Source organism: Sturnira hondurensis, unplaced genomic scaffold (genome assembly GCF_014824575.4).
Source record: "Sturnira hondurensis isolate 20B ecotype Veracruz unplaced genomic scaffold, ASM1482457v3 Scaffold0001872, whole genome shotgun sequence".
NCBI classification, from domain to species: Eukaryota; Metazoa; Chordata; class Mammalia; order Chiroptera; family Phyllostomidae; genus Sturnira; species Sturnira hondurensis.
Window position 1 is genome coordinate 3,684,352 of NW_028074503.1, and position 17,160 is coordinate 3,701,511.

Here is a 17,160-nt window from a genome sequence, read left to right on the forward strand (position 1 = left end):
GTTTTTTGAGAAGAAAAGTAACATCACACACTATGTGCCAACACAGAATCCAGAACTGCTGTCTAGAAAATTCCTGAGGGAAGGGGCAGTGTCACGTCCTGCACTGAGTTGCCTCCAATGTACTTGGGGTGCCATAGCCTGAACTTGACTCTGCTTTTGGTTTATGTGCTGTGCTTAATGCAATGCAATTTCAGCCTCCTGAAGGGTTTCTGTGTTGCTCCCTGTGCAGTAGGGCTAGCGAGTCTCACACATCTCGGCGCAGGCCAAGGCCTCACATTCTGGTGGGACTTTCGTGTTCAGACACTGCTGGGTAGGAGCTGTATGTACCAGCAGCAAAATTTACTGAACTATTATTGTTTTAAAAGCTCAAAGAAATCTTTATAAAACACCTTGGAAATGAAGCACCAGCCATTTTAGAGTTGCAGTCAAAGGAAAAATAGCCCAACAAGAAAAATACCATCATGGCAGTGCTGTATTTCAGTTTCTTTTTTCTTTTTTTTTCAGAGTATTTCAAATTCAGACTTTGGTATACCTATATTTTACTGCCAAGGAGCTTATTATGCAAACTGTTAGAATTCATGGACAAGTGATAATCAAAATTTCTCCTTAATTTCCCCTTCAAACATAGAAAAAAATGTAGGCCCCTGAAACATTACTCTGCTGCCTCTTTCCAAACTGCTACAATTGAGAGCCTATTGGATCATGTTTCTTAAGTTAAGGTTTTAAATGATTTGTGATCACAGATAATGCTCTTCTTTCTGCACCACTGGCTGTAATAGATTCCTTTCGGGTTTGATACTACACCAGAAATGCTGGGGCTTGTGTGTGTGCATGTGCATGTGTGTGTTTGGGGTGGGGTGCTGATGGTGGGTGCTGACTTCCCCATTGTGCCCTGTTCGGAGACACTCAAGAGCCTCTGTAATAGGGAGGGCAGTGCAGAGGCTGAGTGAGCGAGGCTGGGTCCTGGCAGGTGAGGGCTATGGGGCCAAATCCCCCCTGCAGGGGCCGGCCCTGGCTGTGCAGGCTGCACACAGGGCCCTGCTAACCTTCCTGTTCATCCCACCCACCAAAGCATTCTTGCTACCACTGTCGGCTCCTGTTGGCAGAAATGGAGACAGCACCTCGTGTATTGACTACAGGCTTGTTTAGAAAGTTTTCTTCCATCTCTTTAGCCACTTTCAGTCAGGAGAATCTGGGGGTTTCCTACTTGGGTAGGAAACTGTATCAGGTAGTAGTACTCTAGTTCTGTGTCACGAATCCTCTTGCCAGTCAGTTTATTCCCCAAAAGAATTGTTTAGAATCAGGCATTCTGTGTAATACAGTCATACAAATTTGTTCTTAGCGCGACTGTGAACTTCAAAATACCCCAGCCACAGCATTAAAGCATTTGTGGTTTTCCTTAAACAGGGTCAGCGCATGTCCATCATCCATGAGGAGCCAAGTGACCCTCGGCCGGACCGGCTGCACCACGGCCGGGTGCAGGTAGTGGAGGTGCGTGCAAAAAGGAAGGATGTAGGAAGGGTCCCTGATGGGCCTCTTGGTTCTACACCTTATTCCTTTTGAACAATCATGCTTTTTAACTTATTTTAAGGATTAAAAATACTAATTCTATTAACCACATTAATATAAATATAATTTCTATACAGAAACTTAAAATATAAATTATATAAAATATCCAGCATTTCAAACTCACAGGGCTTTGTTTGTACTATTTTCGTGGCCCCAAGCACTGCCTCTCCTGTCTTATAGTTAAGCTTCCTCATCTGGTACACCCTGCGAGTGTCTCAGTGTGACACTCTCGTCCACTGTCATCCTCAGTGCCCCCTCAGTGCCTGGGGCCTGGGGAGTGTCCGACAACTGCTCGGCATGAATGGATGGAAAGCCACAGATATATCTAACATCAAAGAAATGAGTAATATAGATAAACAAAGGAAAGCTCATTGAATCACAACATATTAAATCATACCTGCTTTACCACAACTGTCTCTTTAAATTAGTGTTCCATGTGTATTTCTACATATGTTCAATGCTTCAAGGTGATACTTTTTCAGGTTCCTTGAACCTGCAGACTTCAAGGTATTACGTTTTCAAGTATCTTGAACTGTCAGACATTTAAAAAAATATTTTATTTATTTTTGGAGAGAGGTGAAGGGAGGGAGAAATAAAAGTGAAAAAACATCAATGTGCAAGAGGAATATCTATCAGTTGCCTCTTACACAGACCCAGCTGGGGACCTGGCCCAAAACCTAGGCATGTGACCTGACTGGAATCGAACCAATGACCTTTTGGTCTGTGGGACAACAACCAACCCACTAAGCTACACCAGTCAGGGCTTGCAGACATAATTGCTGTACAGGTCCATCATACAATGGAAAACTATTTGGCAATAAATGAAACAAAGTATTGATACCTACCACAACATGGTGAAGCTCAAAAATATAATACTGAGTGAAAGAAGCAAGGCACAAAAGATCACATACCACGTGATTCATTTATACGAAAGAAGTGATGCCAGCAAAACGGTGGAGTAAGAACCTCCTAAAATTCTCTCCTCCATAAACGTGAGGAGAAAATTGGCATAAATGGTCAAAGTCATCTATTTCAGAACTCTGGAAACAAACCAAAGACTTGCAACAATCTGGGAAGCATTTATGCAAGAAGAAAAAGGATGAATCTTGGAAAAAACAACAAGCTTGGTGGCTGGTATTCAACCTGCTCTATTTCCATCTCCCCACCCTGCACAGCTTCACAGTAACCTTGAAAATCAATAGTCCATCATCAAGGTAAAAGCCAGTAGCCTGGGATTAGAGCTCTGCAAAACCGCATTTCCAGAGAATTGTCATGACTTTACCTGTCAGGAAGGTTTCTGGACAATCTCACTTCCAAGGCTGTCTTTATCGGACATGACTCAGAACTCTCCCAATGTGAAAATCATCTTCCAGGGAGTGTTGGAAACATTTAGAGGCAATTGTTTTATTTCATGGCTACCTGTGATGGTGGATAATAGTTGGAGTAAACAATAGGCTAATTACAAAACTTAAAATAAAAACTTGGGGAATATGACATCTATAGGCTTTGAAAAGATCCAACAGAATCCTGGAAATATAGAAGGATTCACATACTCGGGGCTGTATGCATTCTCAGGAAAGGCCTGAGAAGGCCTACACCTCACCTGGGACTGACCTTGAGGCTACGTGCAAACAGAAAGTAATGGCTAAAGTGGAGTTGTCAGCTGCCTGGCTGAGTATTGCAGGGTCCCCCCAACATGCCCACAGAGTCCTTTTGCAAAGTTTAGGAGACTTTTTATTTCCAGGCATTTGTAAAAATATATATTCAATCATTAGGTGATTACTAAGCTAACTCTCACGGACACACAGGACAAAGATTACAAATTTCATAGAATTAGTTTAGGAAAGTCATCGAATAAACACACAAACAGCAAGAGCAATGAATCCTGCAAAGGTGGGGCATGATTTCCAGAGCTGCCAAATTTTATTATTTTAAATGCCCAATTTTCAACAAAAAGCTATGAAATGTATAAAGAAGTAAGAAAATGTGGTTTATGTACTGGAAGGGGGGGTGAAGTAACAAATCAACACTATCTCTAAGCAAGCCCCCAAACCTAAAGGATACCATGTCTAAAGAACTAAGGAATATATGAGAGCAATGTCTCACCAAATAGAGAATATCAGCTTACAAAATACAAATTATGTTTAAAAATCAGGTAGAAATTCTGGAGTTGAAAAGTATAATAACTGAAATGAAGAATTAATTATAAGGGCTGTTGTAGACTGAATTGTGTACCCCCTGCACCCTGAATCAATCCAAATGTTGAAGGCTCGATGCCACAGTGTGGCTATCTTTGGAGTAAGGAAGTAATTAAAGTTAAATGAGCTCATAAGGGTGGAGCCGTGGTCCAGTAGGATTATATATGTTCTATAGTATGTCCTTATAAGAGGAGACATCAAGAATCTCACTTTGTCTCTCTGCCATGTAAGGACACAGTCAGAAGGTAACCATCTCCAAGCCAGGAAGAGAGTTCTTACCAGGAACCAAATTGGTTGGTGCCTTGATGTGGGATTTCTAGCCTTCAGAACTCTAAAAAAATAAATTTCTGTTTATTAAGCCACCTCATCTATGGCATTCTGTTTTGGCAGCCAGAGTTGACTAAGACAAGGGCTCAGCAACAGGTCTGATCAAGCAAAAGAGAGAATCAGAAAATTTGAAGAAGGTCAGTTGAGATCATCCATCTGAGTAACAGAAAGGAAAAAGGATGGGGTAAAACAAAGCCTCAGAGATATTCAGAACAAATGTACCTACCTGTGCATAATGGGAGTGCCAGAGGAGAGGAGAAAGAGAAAGGGGAAAAATGTTTGAAGAAATAATGGCTGAAAACTTCCAAATTTGATGAAAATCATTAATCTACACATCCAACCTCAACAAACTCCAAGTATGATAAATGCAAGAAATCCACATACAGAAACATTATAGTAAAGATGCTGAAAGACAAAGACAGAGAACCTTGAAAGTAGCATGAGAGAAGCACTGTATCACATGCAAGGATCCTCAATAAAAAAGTAACAGCTGACTATTTACCAGAACCCACAAAAGTCAGAAGACAGTGGGACAACATTTTCAAAGTGCAGAAAGAACTACACTGTCAGTAAAGAACTATATATCCAGCAAAATGTCCTTCAACAATAAAGAGGAAATAAAGACATCCTGTTATAAACAAAACTGAGAGAATTAATCAAATAGCCAATCCTCCTTACCAGAAATACTAACAGAAATCATTCAGACTGAAATGAAGGACACTAGACAATCAATTAAATCCATATACGAAACAGAGCACTGGTAAAGGTAACTATGTAGGTATATGTAAAAGGCAACATAAATATATCTGTTGTTTGCATTCTTTTTTTCTCCTGTCTGATTTAAAAGGTAACTGTATAAAGAAATAATTATAAATCTGTATTAGTGAGCATAGAGTGTACAAAAGTGTGAGTTGTATGATAGTGGCACAAAGGAGAGGGGAAGAAATGAAACAAATGGAAGCTGACTACTGAAATGACGTTGGTATTTATGTGAATTGTTCGGCACAGGCAAGCCTGTAGGGACAGAATGTACCTTAGCAGTTGCCTCAGGCTGGAGGTGGGAATGGGTAGTAACTACAAATGCCCACGGGATTCTCTTGGGGGCATGAAAATATTCTAAAATTACATTGTAATGATTTCATGCTTCTATAAATGTACCAAAAGTTGTACACTTAAAGTGAGGCAATATTATTGTATATAAAATACACCTCAAGGTGTTAAAATATCAATTAAAATGATATAAATATTATATTTATGTGTTGATAATAATGATCATTTATTAAATATCAGCTACATACTAGGCACTGTGCTGAATACTGTGTATATATTATATCATTAACTGACTGTAATCCTCATAATAGCCCTAAGAGATTAGGTATTATTATTATGTCTATTAAACAGATATGGAAACTCTTCCAAGGAGGCAACAGAATCTGAAGTTTAAAAGTACAGGCTTTTATACAAAAAGATGCTTGGCCTCACTAAATCATTGGAGAAATGCAAGTCAAATCTACAAGACACTACCTCACACTCATGAGTATGGCCACTGTAAAATTTTTTAATTAAAAAAGCATAAAATAGTAAGGATTAACAAGGATGGGGAGAAATTAGAATGTGCACAGTGTCAGTGGACCTAGAACACTGTAGTTTCTGTGGAAAACAACTTTGAGGTTCCTCAAAAAATTTAAAAAATAGAATTACCATTTGACCCAGCAGTCTCTTTTCTGGGTACATGTCCAAAAGAATGGAAAACAGGATTTTGAAGTCATTTGCCTACTCATGTTTATTACAACACTTACTCATATTAGCCAAGAGGCAAAAACTGAAATGTCTACTGACAGATGAATGGATAAAGAACATGTGGCATACACACTGGAATATTACTGCACCTTAAAAAGGAAGAACCTCCTGTCACAGGCTAGAACATGAGTGAAACTTGAGGACGTTATGCTAAGTGACAAAAGCCAGTCACAAAAACAACATGCTGCAGGATTTCACTCACAAGAGGTATTCAAAGCACTCAGATTCACAGAAGGCACCGTGGCGGTGGCCAGGGCCTGGGGTGGCAGCGGAGGGGGAGGATGGTAGTGGGAGTTTTTCTTAATAGGTATAGAGTTGCAGTCTTGCAAGATGCTGAAGTTCTAGGGATGTCTTTTAAAACAATGTGCATATAGTTAACAGTATTGTAGTACACAATTAAAAATGGTTAGGGTGATCATTTTTATGTTATGTGTTTACCAGAATAAAAAAGAAAATAATATGAATGTGTGTTCAGTTAAAGGTTGTGCTTTCTGTCACAATTATGAATGTTTAATGGCGTCAGCTGCATGACTCAGTTAGTTTCTGTGTACCTTTCGTTCCCATTTCTTTCTCACTCACTGCGTGCTTGTGCAAACAGTGCATCTTAGAATCAGCGTAGCACCCAAAGATTTTATTCCATTTTACTGTTTCTTATTTCCTACCTTCATTCCCCACCCCTTTCATATGGTAATCTTCTCTCTTCTTGGGAATAATCCAGAGCATCTGGACTTCTGAATGTAAACCCACTAGCTTATACTTACTTTATGTTACTTTATTTTCTGTCATGTATTTTAAATGTCTTTTCTTGGACTCATCCTGGGTGTCCGCCTCTGGGAAACCCCTGGAAGTGAGCTGGCCCAAGGGAGACCTTGCCCTCTGTTTCCTGTGCAGGGGAACTTCAGACACGCCAGCAGCGGTGCCCAGGTGGCTCGGGAGGAGCTGATGATGTTGCTGTCTAGACTGGAGGACATGCGTCTGCGGGGCCTCTACTTCACGGAGACGCAGCGGCTCACCCTGAGTGGGGTGGGGCTGGAGGAGGCCTCAGACACGGGGAGTGGACGCAGAGCGCACCATGTGGAGACGTGTGCCTGCCCCCCCAACTACACTGGTGACTCATGTCAGGTAGGAAATTCTCCTACCCCACAAACTTCACCCAGGGGTTCCTGCTTGCTGTCCGGCATCCCGGATGGGGTGGGACACTGTGTCCATCGCTCAAGTTTCTGCTGGGCTCTAGCTTCCCTCTGCCTGGGCCACCTTCAGGCATTAGGTAGGAAAAGAAATCACAATGTCTCAAAATCCAAAGAAAGGCACAGGAGGCCACAGACCGGAGGACATGTGCGGGCGTTGTAAAATTCAGGACTTGCCCAGAAGTTGAAAGCAGCCTGCCAATTGGCGCCCCAGTATTTGAGCTACTGCTTTCCCAGTAGCTGACCCAGGGTTTTCATGCCTTTCCCTAATCCAGGGCTTCCCTTCCACGGCCCCCGACCCCCAAATAGAGGTATAGTCCATGGTATATCCTAATTCTTTGATGAGAAATCAAAGTCCAGTTTTCTAGCTCACAAAAGGTTCTCGCTCGAGACCCAGTCAAACTGACTTGTCCTCAAGTGATTTAAATGTGTCGTGGAATGAAACAGTCTCATATCTCAGGCTGTAAATCCGTTCTCTTCCTAAAGAGAGGGGAAAATCACAATGGTTAGTATAATAATTAGGAAATAATGATCATTCTGTGTATTCCATAGACATCCTTCATCTTCTCTCCTGACCCCCTGATAGCAGAGAACCCCAAGGTGATCTGCACATACGTTTTTTTCCCCCAAATCTACAAATATCTTACCTGCAGTGGTTTTCTGGGGACCACAGAAATACCTTGCAACATTTAGCCCACAGGTGCCTACAATATTCTGCCTGCCTGCTATGTCTTTTCTGGCCTGATTAAATAAAATGCATAGCTCAAGGGAAAGAGTGGGACCTCTGGATCACCACCCTCCTGCCCAGGGCATGTTCTTTGCCCGTGACTCAGCCTGTGATTTACAGCTTCTCTAATCGGCTAGTGCCCGAGGTCTGTGGGGCGAGGTGGAAGGAAGGAGCCGTCTGCCCCACCTCACAGGGATTACAGAGCAGTGCGCTCCCCCGTGGAACTGTTATGTGTGCTCTCTCACAGGCTGACTCATGGGTGAAGTTTACAGGTGGGGCCTCCTGCCGCAGACAGCCTGCCTTACCTGAGTCAGGCGGGCCTGGGCACTGAGCAGGAAGGGCTGGTATAAGAGGAAGAGACAGAGGTTTGCGTGCAGCCAGCAGGACACCCAGAGACCGGGATGCCCCCAGCAGTGAGGTGGTCAGCCCGGAGCGTGGGATGGCTGTGGATCTTTGGGGCAGCCCTGGGGCAGTGTCTGGGATACAATTCACAGCAGCAAAGGGTGGCCTTTCTTCAGCCTCCTGGTCAAAGTAACCTGCAATCAAGTTATGTGGAGTTTAAACCCAGCCAGGTAATGTCGCTTTAAAATTTTGGTTTGGGATGGGGAAGGGTTCTCAGCTTCATGACATTTTGTTAGGGTGATGAATGGAGTCATGTGTGGGCTGGGGGAGGGGCCGACGGTCTCCCCCTCCCCCTGACTGGCAGTGTTTATTGCAGTGCCTAACAGATTGCTCTCCTGAGATTGTTCTCCTGAGTTGTTAACCACAAACCCTATAAACATCAGCCCACCTGGAAATGCCGCAGAGTTTGAATTCTTGTGGGATGTTAATATGCTATGAAACTTTGTGCCCTTTTGAGAATAACCCAAGCCTCAAGGCAAAGAGTACAATGTCTATAGGCTTTCAAATTCTGCCTGGAAGAAAAATTACCCATAAAGTAAGACATTAAAATCAGTGAAATCTGTGCGTTAAAAAACCGATGAGATCAAGTTTGTAAAACAACTATCAGATGTGTTTCAGTTTGCCAGGCGTTAAACACAAAACTGATGAGATCAAGTTTGTAAAACAACTATCAGATGTGTTTCAGTTTGCCAGGCATTAAACACTTACACACTCTGTTCGCTCTCTTTAAACTTCCTGGATTTTATGTGTACGCTCACAGAGAGACAGGTCGTATGTCTGGCTGCCGGAATAGCCTTGGAAACCTGATAGAGACATAATTTTATCATTTGTACTATAGACATTTGTTGGAAAAGTTATCCTGAAAAAACGATTGGCTGCAAAACCCCTTTACTGAAATAATATATTAGGATACATTCACTGTTATTTAATACAGTGAGTTTTTAATGCAGTCTGAATACTTCAACTGAATTTCATGTAAAATGGGGAGTTTGTGTGCTTTAGAGAGGTGAGAAAATGATCATATTTCAGCAACTGACAGATGATTTATCTGAGAGTCACATGACACACAATGCCTGCAGAGTACTTCTTCTGATTCAAGTCAAAAGCAACTTTTGATTTTACTTTCAGGAAAGACTATTCTTCCTCCCAACGTATGTTTAATTAAGGCTTTTACGTACTTGGGTATGTTGTCACAAATGAACCTGATATACTTACTTATTTGGATAATTTGTTCTCTACCAAATACGATTATTGTGTGAGTGTGTAATGTAATGTATGTGATAATTATAGGGTGCTTGCCCCTTATTAGCAGAGATTGTTTGTTTGCAGATATGATCGTACCATCATTGGCCAAATTGCACGAAAACGTATCTCTCAGTTGTGATTTCAGCTCAAGGGCATTCCTTTCATACTTTGATTCTCCTTTAGACAAGCCTATTCATATAACAGATAAAGTAATCTCATTTTTGGCAATGTGTTCTTTTGCCTAGGCATAGTTTCTAATAGCAGAAGGAAAAGTATATTGGAGATTATAGTCTTGTTATTGTGTACAATTTGTGGTCGCTGGTAGTTTTGGAAGGAGCTCCTGGCGGCGATTGGAATACTCCACTCTGAAGGGGTGCAGGAGGCTTCCTCCTCCGGCCCTGTCCCGTTGGTTTCTTCCTCTCCCACCTTGACTGCCAGAGACCTTGGTGGCCATAGATGAATCAGTCTGAACAGTTCATTTCAAGGTTTCCCCAGGCCGTAGTTTCAAAGTCTCACAGGCATATGTGCTATTTAGAGAAGATTGAAGAAAGATCTTTTATCTCGAAATATTATTTTTTCCTGATGCTTTAAAGATAGGGCAAATAGGAGGTGAGTGAAAGAAACTAGGAGCCACGTTTGATTTTAACCAGCTCACTGCTTCACTCTACCGAAATAATGAAAATGTCTGTAATTCTGTTTAAAGACAGAAATGTAAATAATTTTCAGTGGCTAGTGTAAGAATAATTGCTTTTGTTCTATTGGGGGCATTCTTGAATGCTTTTTAAAACTACATCAGTTCATCGAAAGAGTATAATTCTTTTCATTCACATAAGAAGTGATAACTCATGTTGCATTGGAAAGAGACAATATACTGGAGACAGAAATAACCAAAGCGACATTGGACAAGAGAAGACCACAGGGGGATTTCCTGGAGCTGGGTCTTTGTATGCTCAGTCGGAACCAAATAGCCCTGAAAAGTCCTGTAGGTGAAGGCAGGCACGTTCCTCTCCCCGGGCTTCCCTGTTTTACCCCGAGGCTGCTGAATGGAGGGGAAGGGATTCCACACGCCTGCCCTGATTGTGTAGATCCCAGTGAGGACTCCTGCGCTACCCTCCTCTGGTACTGCCGCACCGGCCAGCACAAACCCGCACTTGGAGAAGGACCGGCTACCAAAGAGAACTTGAACATGAAGGGATTTGCTTAGAGGTCCTCCCCACTAAGACTGAGGTCCTGATCCCCTTTGCTCTTTCACCACTGCCCCCATCCACTCACCCTGGAAACAACTGGTGCGAGAGCCATGTCCACACCCGCCCTCCAAATCCCCCCTTCCTCTGGTTTCCCCATCTCACATCCCCTGCTCAGGCACAGACACACGCACACAAACAACAGAACCTGACCAAAAAAAAAAAATCAAGGGGACCTGGATGGTGCTGGAAAGTAGAAATTCACACACAGGCTGAAGGAAAGAAGATTTAAGAAGTGAATGCTTGACAGTCAGAGTTGTCACATGCTTTAGATAATAATTTTCTTTGTTTTGACTAAACACTTTGTTTGAAAAATAGGGTTGTAGCCCTGGATACTATCGAGATAACAAAGGTGCGTATACTGGACGGTGTGTTCCCTGCAACTGCAACGGACATTCCAACCGATGCCAGGATGGTTCTGGAATATGCATTGTGAGTAAATTGATACTGTGATGCTACCCCCAGACAATCTCTGTCTTCTTGTTTCCGGAGCTGCTAGGCCCTGAAACATCAAATGCCACACCTCCCACCAAACCCTAAGCAGAGGTTGCTATGTACTGGGTTGACCAAAAAGTTCACTTAGTTTTTCCCAGAAAGTAAAGGACACATTTCTCATTTTCACAAACTTTATTGAGTTGGATAGTTTGAGTATTTTGGCTGTCTCCCATGTGGTATAGCATTGATGGTTTTCAGTTAATGGCTCCATTTGATCACTACCAATTTCAACTGGTCTACCCAACTGTGGAACGTCATCCGGCAAGAAATCTCCAGTATGAAACTTCGCAAACAACTTTTGACAAATTCGATCAGCCACAGCACCTTCTCCATACACTGCACTAACTTTTTTTTTTGCATTTCAATTGCATTTCTACCTTTCTTGAACTAATAAAGCATAATATGTCAAAATACATGTTTTCTTCCATCTTCAGTATTAAAATGGCTACATAAAAGTTCACCAATTTTGATGAGTTTTTTAAAAATGAACACTGATATGACAGCTGTCACCATACAATCTAACAAAATTGTTTTGAAAGAAGTTAAAAACCACTGAACCCTACTAGAGCCGTCTTACAGAAAACACTAAATGAACTTTTTGGCCAACCCAATAAATGCAGGAGGCAAAGTGTTATCGGGCTGAATCATTCTATACTTCACGTTTCCTCCGTGAAGGGTCATGGGTCATCAGGGGAGAACACCTGTCTGAACAATTCATGTACACCTTAGCTTCTAAATCTCTGCTTCATTCAATGGTATCAATGGGTGGATCCTGGGGCTTAACTCTTGCCAGGATGTAACAAATAAGCGTCATTACAGTGGGCTCCAGTTCTGGTGGGGTGGCAGGAGGTTACTGGAGGGGAGTTTTGTGGCTGTCAGATGAGCAGTCGCTCAAGAAAGCAACTAGGGGAGAAGGACAAGCTAAGAAAGGCTTAACGTGCACACTCCGTCAAGCGCCTGCCCTCCAGGGCTGACAAGACAAAGTGGGTTTATGTAGGAAGACAGGAGCAGAGTCCCTGCTGCCCATGGCTTAGCCACTGGAAAACAATCTTCTTTTGGAAAATTTTAGAAAATTTCTCCCATAGAAAATTAGATTCTCAGGAAACTGTTCCTTTGTATCCTGAAGTAGAACATATACCTTTTTTTTTATTCTGCTGACTTCTATTTCATCAGCATCCCTCTCCCTGGAACCAGGGTCTCCCCAGTTAGAGAATGGACAGTTCCAAGGAAAAGAGACAGTGTGGGTACCCACAAGACTCAGAGCCCCCCACCTATGTTGTGCTGTTTGAAATACCTTCTTCTGGCATGGATTTCCTTCGCATTGTGCAATGCAACTAGAGTGTTTCAATACTTTGGTTCCTAGACTCTCTTAAGCCAAGTCAACATGTCCCAGGGAACCTGCTTCCTCTGCAAGATGGGACAGGCCAAGACAGGAAATTGTAGAGAGCGGTATAGAATATTTTGTAGGATTTTGACCTCATGAGTTAAAAAAATTAAAGACATTGAAAAATAATATTGTTCAGCTCGTATATATTCTTTTATAATTCTTTCTGCTTGATAATGTGTGTTGTGTGGAACAAGGTAGATGCTTTAATGAGATCCAGATGTTTATCTTGTCACTGAACCATTGCTAGATGTTGAATCTACTTTATAAAAGCTGCCGAAGAACAAAGGGAGTTTACTCTGTGGTCCCTTCACCCAGTGGAGGGTTCACTAGTGAGAGTTATAGTTCAAAGGCTATATAACCAAACAAGATTTTCTATCCCATTCCCTTTCTTTGTAGCTCTGTCTTTACTTGTCCCTACTGCCCATGTGACCTCTGGAAACTATTCATTCAGGAAACCCTTACTGCACATTTGCTCTTGTGGGAGGGGCTGAGCTAAGTGCTGAAGTTAAAGCCAGCAGACATAATTCCCGCTCTCACCAGGCTTGGTGTCTAGAGGAGACTGTGTGCATGCACACAAGCATGCACACACAGATGCTCACACACATGTACATACACAGAGGCACGGAGCCGTTGTCTGCACTCACTGAACTTCTGGGTGGTGGCACTGGGTGTGGATCCTGCCCCCAAATGTGTCAGTTTTGTCTGGGGCTCACATCATCTCCTCATTCTCACAGAACAGCGATGGGGAAGCTCTCAAAAGGGCTGATTCCTCCGCACAGTGACTTTTGCCTATTAAGATCCAAAATCAATTTCCAAAATCTGGGACCTTCACACATTTGCAAATTTCCATATCTTTTTAAGAATAAACTTTGAACCTTTAAAATAAAGTAGCCCAACGCCTTGCTGGAAAGCACTATTTGACCAGTGGAGAGGCAGAAGTAGGAAGCAATGTGATCTTTCAGTGCCAAAGGGACCCTCGAAGACAGTGATTCCCCCCCAACTAGTGATCCCCCCTCTATAGGTGATGCCCCTGCTCCACTGGGGCCCTGCTGCTCCCTCTTCTCCTTGCCCACCTTCTCTCCCCCACCATTTCTCCTGTCTCCCGTGGCCCTTGCCTTCTACTACTCGGCCATCCCTCATCTTCCTGTCTGTACCCACATCTCTTCCCCTTTCTCCTCTCATCTTTCTTCTTCTTATTCCCTGCCATTTGAACCCATCTTCTCTCCTTCCCACAGACTGATTTATGTGAAACTCACAGCTGATGCTGCCTCTCCAGGTGCATCTGCCCGCCTTGCACTCCACCCTCCAGAGCACCAGTTGCTTCACGTTGCCCATGCATGCCGCTATGCTCCTGCAAGACTGTGGATCCTTGTACCTGGAAGGCCCTTCCCTCAGCTTTCCATGCAGCTAACTCCTCTCCTTCTATTCTCCATGCAGAAGGCATCATCAGCGTCAGAAATTTTTTCCTAAGGCTCCTCTTACACTTATGGGTTGCTGGCACACCTTTGTCATCATAGTTTTCACATTGCATTGAATAATACATCTGTTCACAGGGTCCTAGCTACCCAAGTCAGGCACCAATCCGTTTTTGCATCCCTATATCTAGCATAGTTGAGCATAGAACAAACACCCAGTAGGTGTTTGGTGTCAAATGGAGCTAGGACAGCATGAGTAATGGAGGTGGGTGTGGATTCATTCATTCACCCACTCATTCATTTATTCATGATGGAAAATGGGGTTTCTAATAGGCAGCTGCCTCAGATTTGCAGGACTGATACAGACAAACTGTAGGGTAGATGCACTCACCTGGGGATGAGGGGTTGTTTCAGACATGCTCGTGGGACTTTATCAAGCAACACAGATGCGGACCCCCTTCCATGACCCTCTCCCAGCATCCAGTGTTTTTTGTAGAATACAGGTGACCTCACTGCACTTCTCATTTCTCTCTGTTGTTGCCTCTCCCGTGTTTTCAGCTCAGAACTAAATAGTCCCAGGACTACAATACACCTATTCAGACGTGTCTTCTTTAAAACTGGCATTTGGAGTTATAAGAGAAAGGAAACTAATGTGGGAAGGAACTCACTAGTTCAAAAGACGGATGCTGTCTGAGAAAGTCAGGGCCACCAGGCAAAGTAAAGGTGGAGGAAGCCTTCAGCACCTCACCTGACACCCCCGAGAGGCTCCTCGGAGGATCGGACACACTGCAGTGTGGACCTGTTCCCAGTGTGCGTGTCACTGGGAAACCCCACTTGACAGTGACATTTGAGGAAGGAGGGGTGGGTTCAGGACAGGGGTGAGCTTTCTGGTGATGATCAAATGTTTACAGGGAGGCAGTTTATTCCTTTCAAGGCCCACCTATTTTCTGGTATAATTATTAATCCCTTCTGCTTATAGCACAATTTTACATCCAGAAAAGATCTTTGAACACAGGCATGGACTGTGTAGTTCTCAGTCACTCACAGGTGTGTGGAAGACAGACCTGTTGAAGCTGAACAAACTGAGGACCTTGATGACCGAAGGGCAGTCCTTGCCATTTCGAGTAGGGCCGCTCCCACTTAGGATGTGCACACATATCGTTTTTCCCAACCCGACCTCAGATATTACTTAAAGCTCACATCCTACTCAAGCACCATCTCTGCACACAGACGTAACATATATAAGCAAATTTCTAAAAGTGTACTTATTTTAGGCTGTATGATCAAACACAAGGTATCTCTGAATTATCAAATGCCTCTGGTAAGAAGTGTTTGCCAGGCTATTTTTGTGCATTAAAATCTTTATTACTAGAATAAAGCCAAGAAAGATTATACTGAGCTAAAAATTCCACAAACTACATAAATTGGACGCAATCCACTTAGCTTTGTCTCGGTATTCTGGTGAGTGGCAAAGGTGTGTCATCCCAACGCCTGACTGAAGAATGACTTTCATTAGACACTGATTTGCACATAAAAATAATTAGATTCACAGAAACATGGGCTTAGATAAAATTAATGTGTTGCTTTTTTGAGACATTAAAATTAAATTGAGTGCTTTTTTCAGATACAATGAAACTTTTTGTTGTTTTAACAAATGCCATGTGTTAAAAACTTGTTTCAGTTTTATTGCTTTTCAGTATATCACTGAATTATGAAGTCAAGTCAAGTTAATTTTCATAGAAGCCATTCTAAGGAATAAAAAAGGAGGGGATTTACATTGGTTGAGGCCCTATTATACTTTATAAAATTCTTCCAGCAACCTTGGAAAGTGGGTATTATTCCTAGCATATCTTTTTAGGAAATGAGAGTTGTATGTGAATAGTACACCAACAAAGTTGACTTATAAAAGTTACTGAATCTCAGAGAGGCGAAGGAAGTTGCTCAACATCCCACAGCTATGAAATGACAGAGTGGGATTTGAACCCAACTGATCTCTCTCCACTTCATCATGCCTCCTCCCAACATTAAACCCCAAATAGCTGGTGGAAGGACATCTACGCCCTTTTTTGCACCAACAATAACTGGATGTACAGGAAAATACATGGTTAGCAAAACTGCTATCACCATACAAGTCAGAGGACTTGAGTTATAAGTGTGTGAGTAATTAAGATGACAATGACCCCAATTGTAATAAATGTTCAGTTGGCTGCTATTAATTGTACTGTTTATCTGTCCCCAGAATTGCCAGCACAACACTGCGGGGGAACACTGTGAGCGCTGCAAAGAGGGTTACTATGGGAATGCCATCCAGGGATCCTGCAGTGTCTGCCCATGTCCTCACTCAAACAGGTACTGTGGAAGCCTGAAGATAATCTATAAGCAGGAAGGAAGTTGGTGGTTGCCTCGGACTGGGGTGGGGGTGTAGGGAAAATGGCAAAATGAATGCTGAAGGGTATGGGATATAGATTTCTTTTGGGGAAGATGAAAATGTTCTAAAATTGACTGTGGTAATGGTTGTACAATTCCGTGACTATACTAAAAACCATTGAACTGTACACTTTCAATGGGTAAATTATATGATATGGGAATTCTATCTCAATAAGTAAGCAATATTAAAAGAGAACAAACAAAAAATGCAAGACAAAAATAGTCTTTCAAGTTGAATGCTTCTGGGTTTTTCCTTTTTCTCTTTCCTTTGCTATTCATTCCGTGACTAAACAATTATTTATTGAGCACCCATTAGAGGGCTAGGATTTAGCCCTCTCTAGATGCTGGGGCAACCTCAGTAAAGAAGAATAGCAAAGACTCTGAGCTCATGAAACTCTATCTGGAGAATATGCAAGGGGGGAGTTGTCACACTCAATAAATATGTGCACAAATAAATAAGAAGTATACTTTCAGAAAGAGATAAGTTATACAATTTGATTAAAGGGTCATGCAATTGACAGTGAGTGAAAAGATTTCTTAGAGAGGGTGGTAGGAGGGTTTTCTGGCGTCGTTGGGCTGGGACCAATGAATGATGAGATGGAGTAAACCATGACAGTGTCTTAGCAAGGCGGGTCCCAGGCAAGGAAAAACAAAGCCCTGGTGGTGTTGTGTTTGTAGACAGAGAAAAGGCAGGAGTGGCTGGAGTGTGATGTGGGAGAGAAGGCCAGGAGATGATG

At 42.6% G+C, this 17,160-nt stretch overlaps 1 protein-coding gene across 2 annotated transcripts in view; it reads left to right on the plus strand.

The window, feature by feature from the left end:
• LAMA3 (laminin subunit alpha 3) overlaps positions 1 to 17,160 on the plus strand; it is a 255,409-nt gene that overhangs the window by 167,770 nt on the left and 70,479 nt on the right. The window contains exons 37-40 of one of the 2 annotated variants that reach the window (XM_037031991.1): positions 1,408 to 1,491; positions 6,786 to 7,016; positions 11,018 to 11,131; positions 16,236 to 16,345. In XM_037031991.1, coding sequence (XP_036887886.1) covers positions 1,408 to 1,491; positions 6,786 to 7,016; positions 11,018 to 11,131; positions 16,236 to 16,345 — 539 coding nt within the window. Of the gene's footprint in view, positions 1 to 1,407; positions 1,492 to 6,785; positions 7,017 to 8,053; positions 8,381 to 11,017; positions 11,132 to 16,235; positions 16,346 to 17,160 lie in introns of those variants that run through there. The other variant, XM_037031998.1, reaches the window with a different exon arrangement.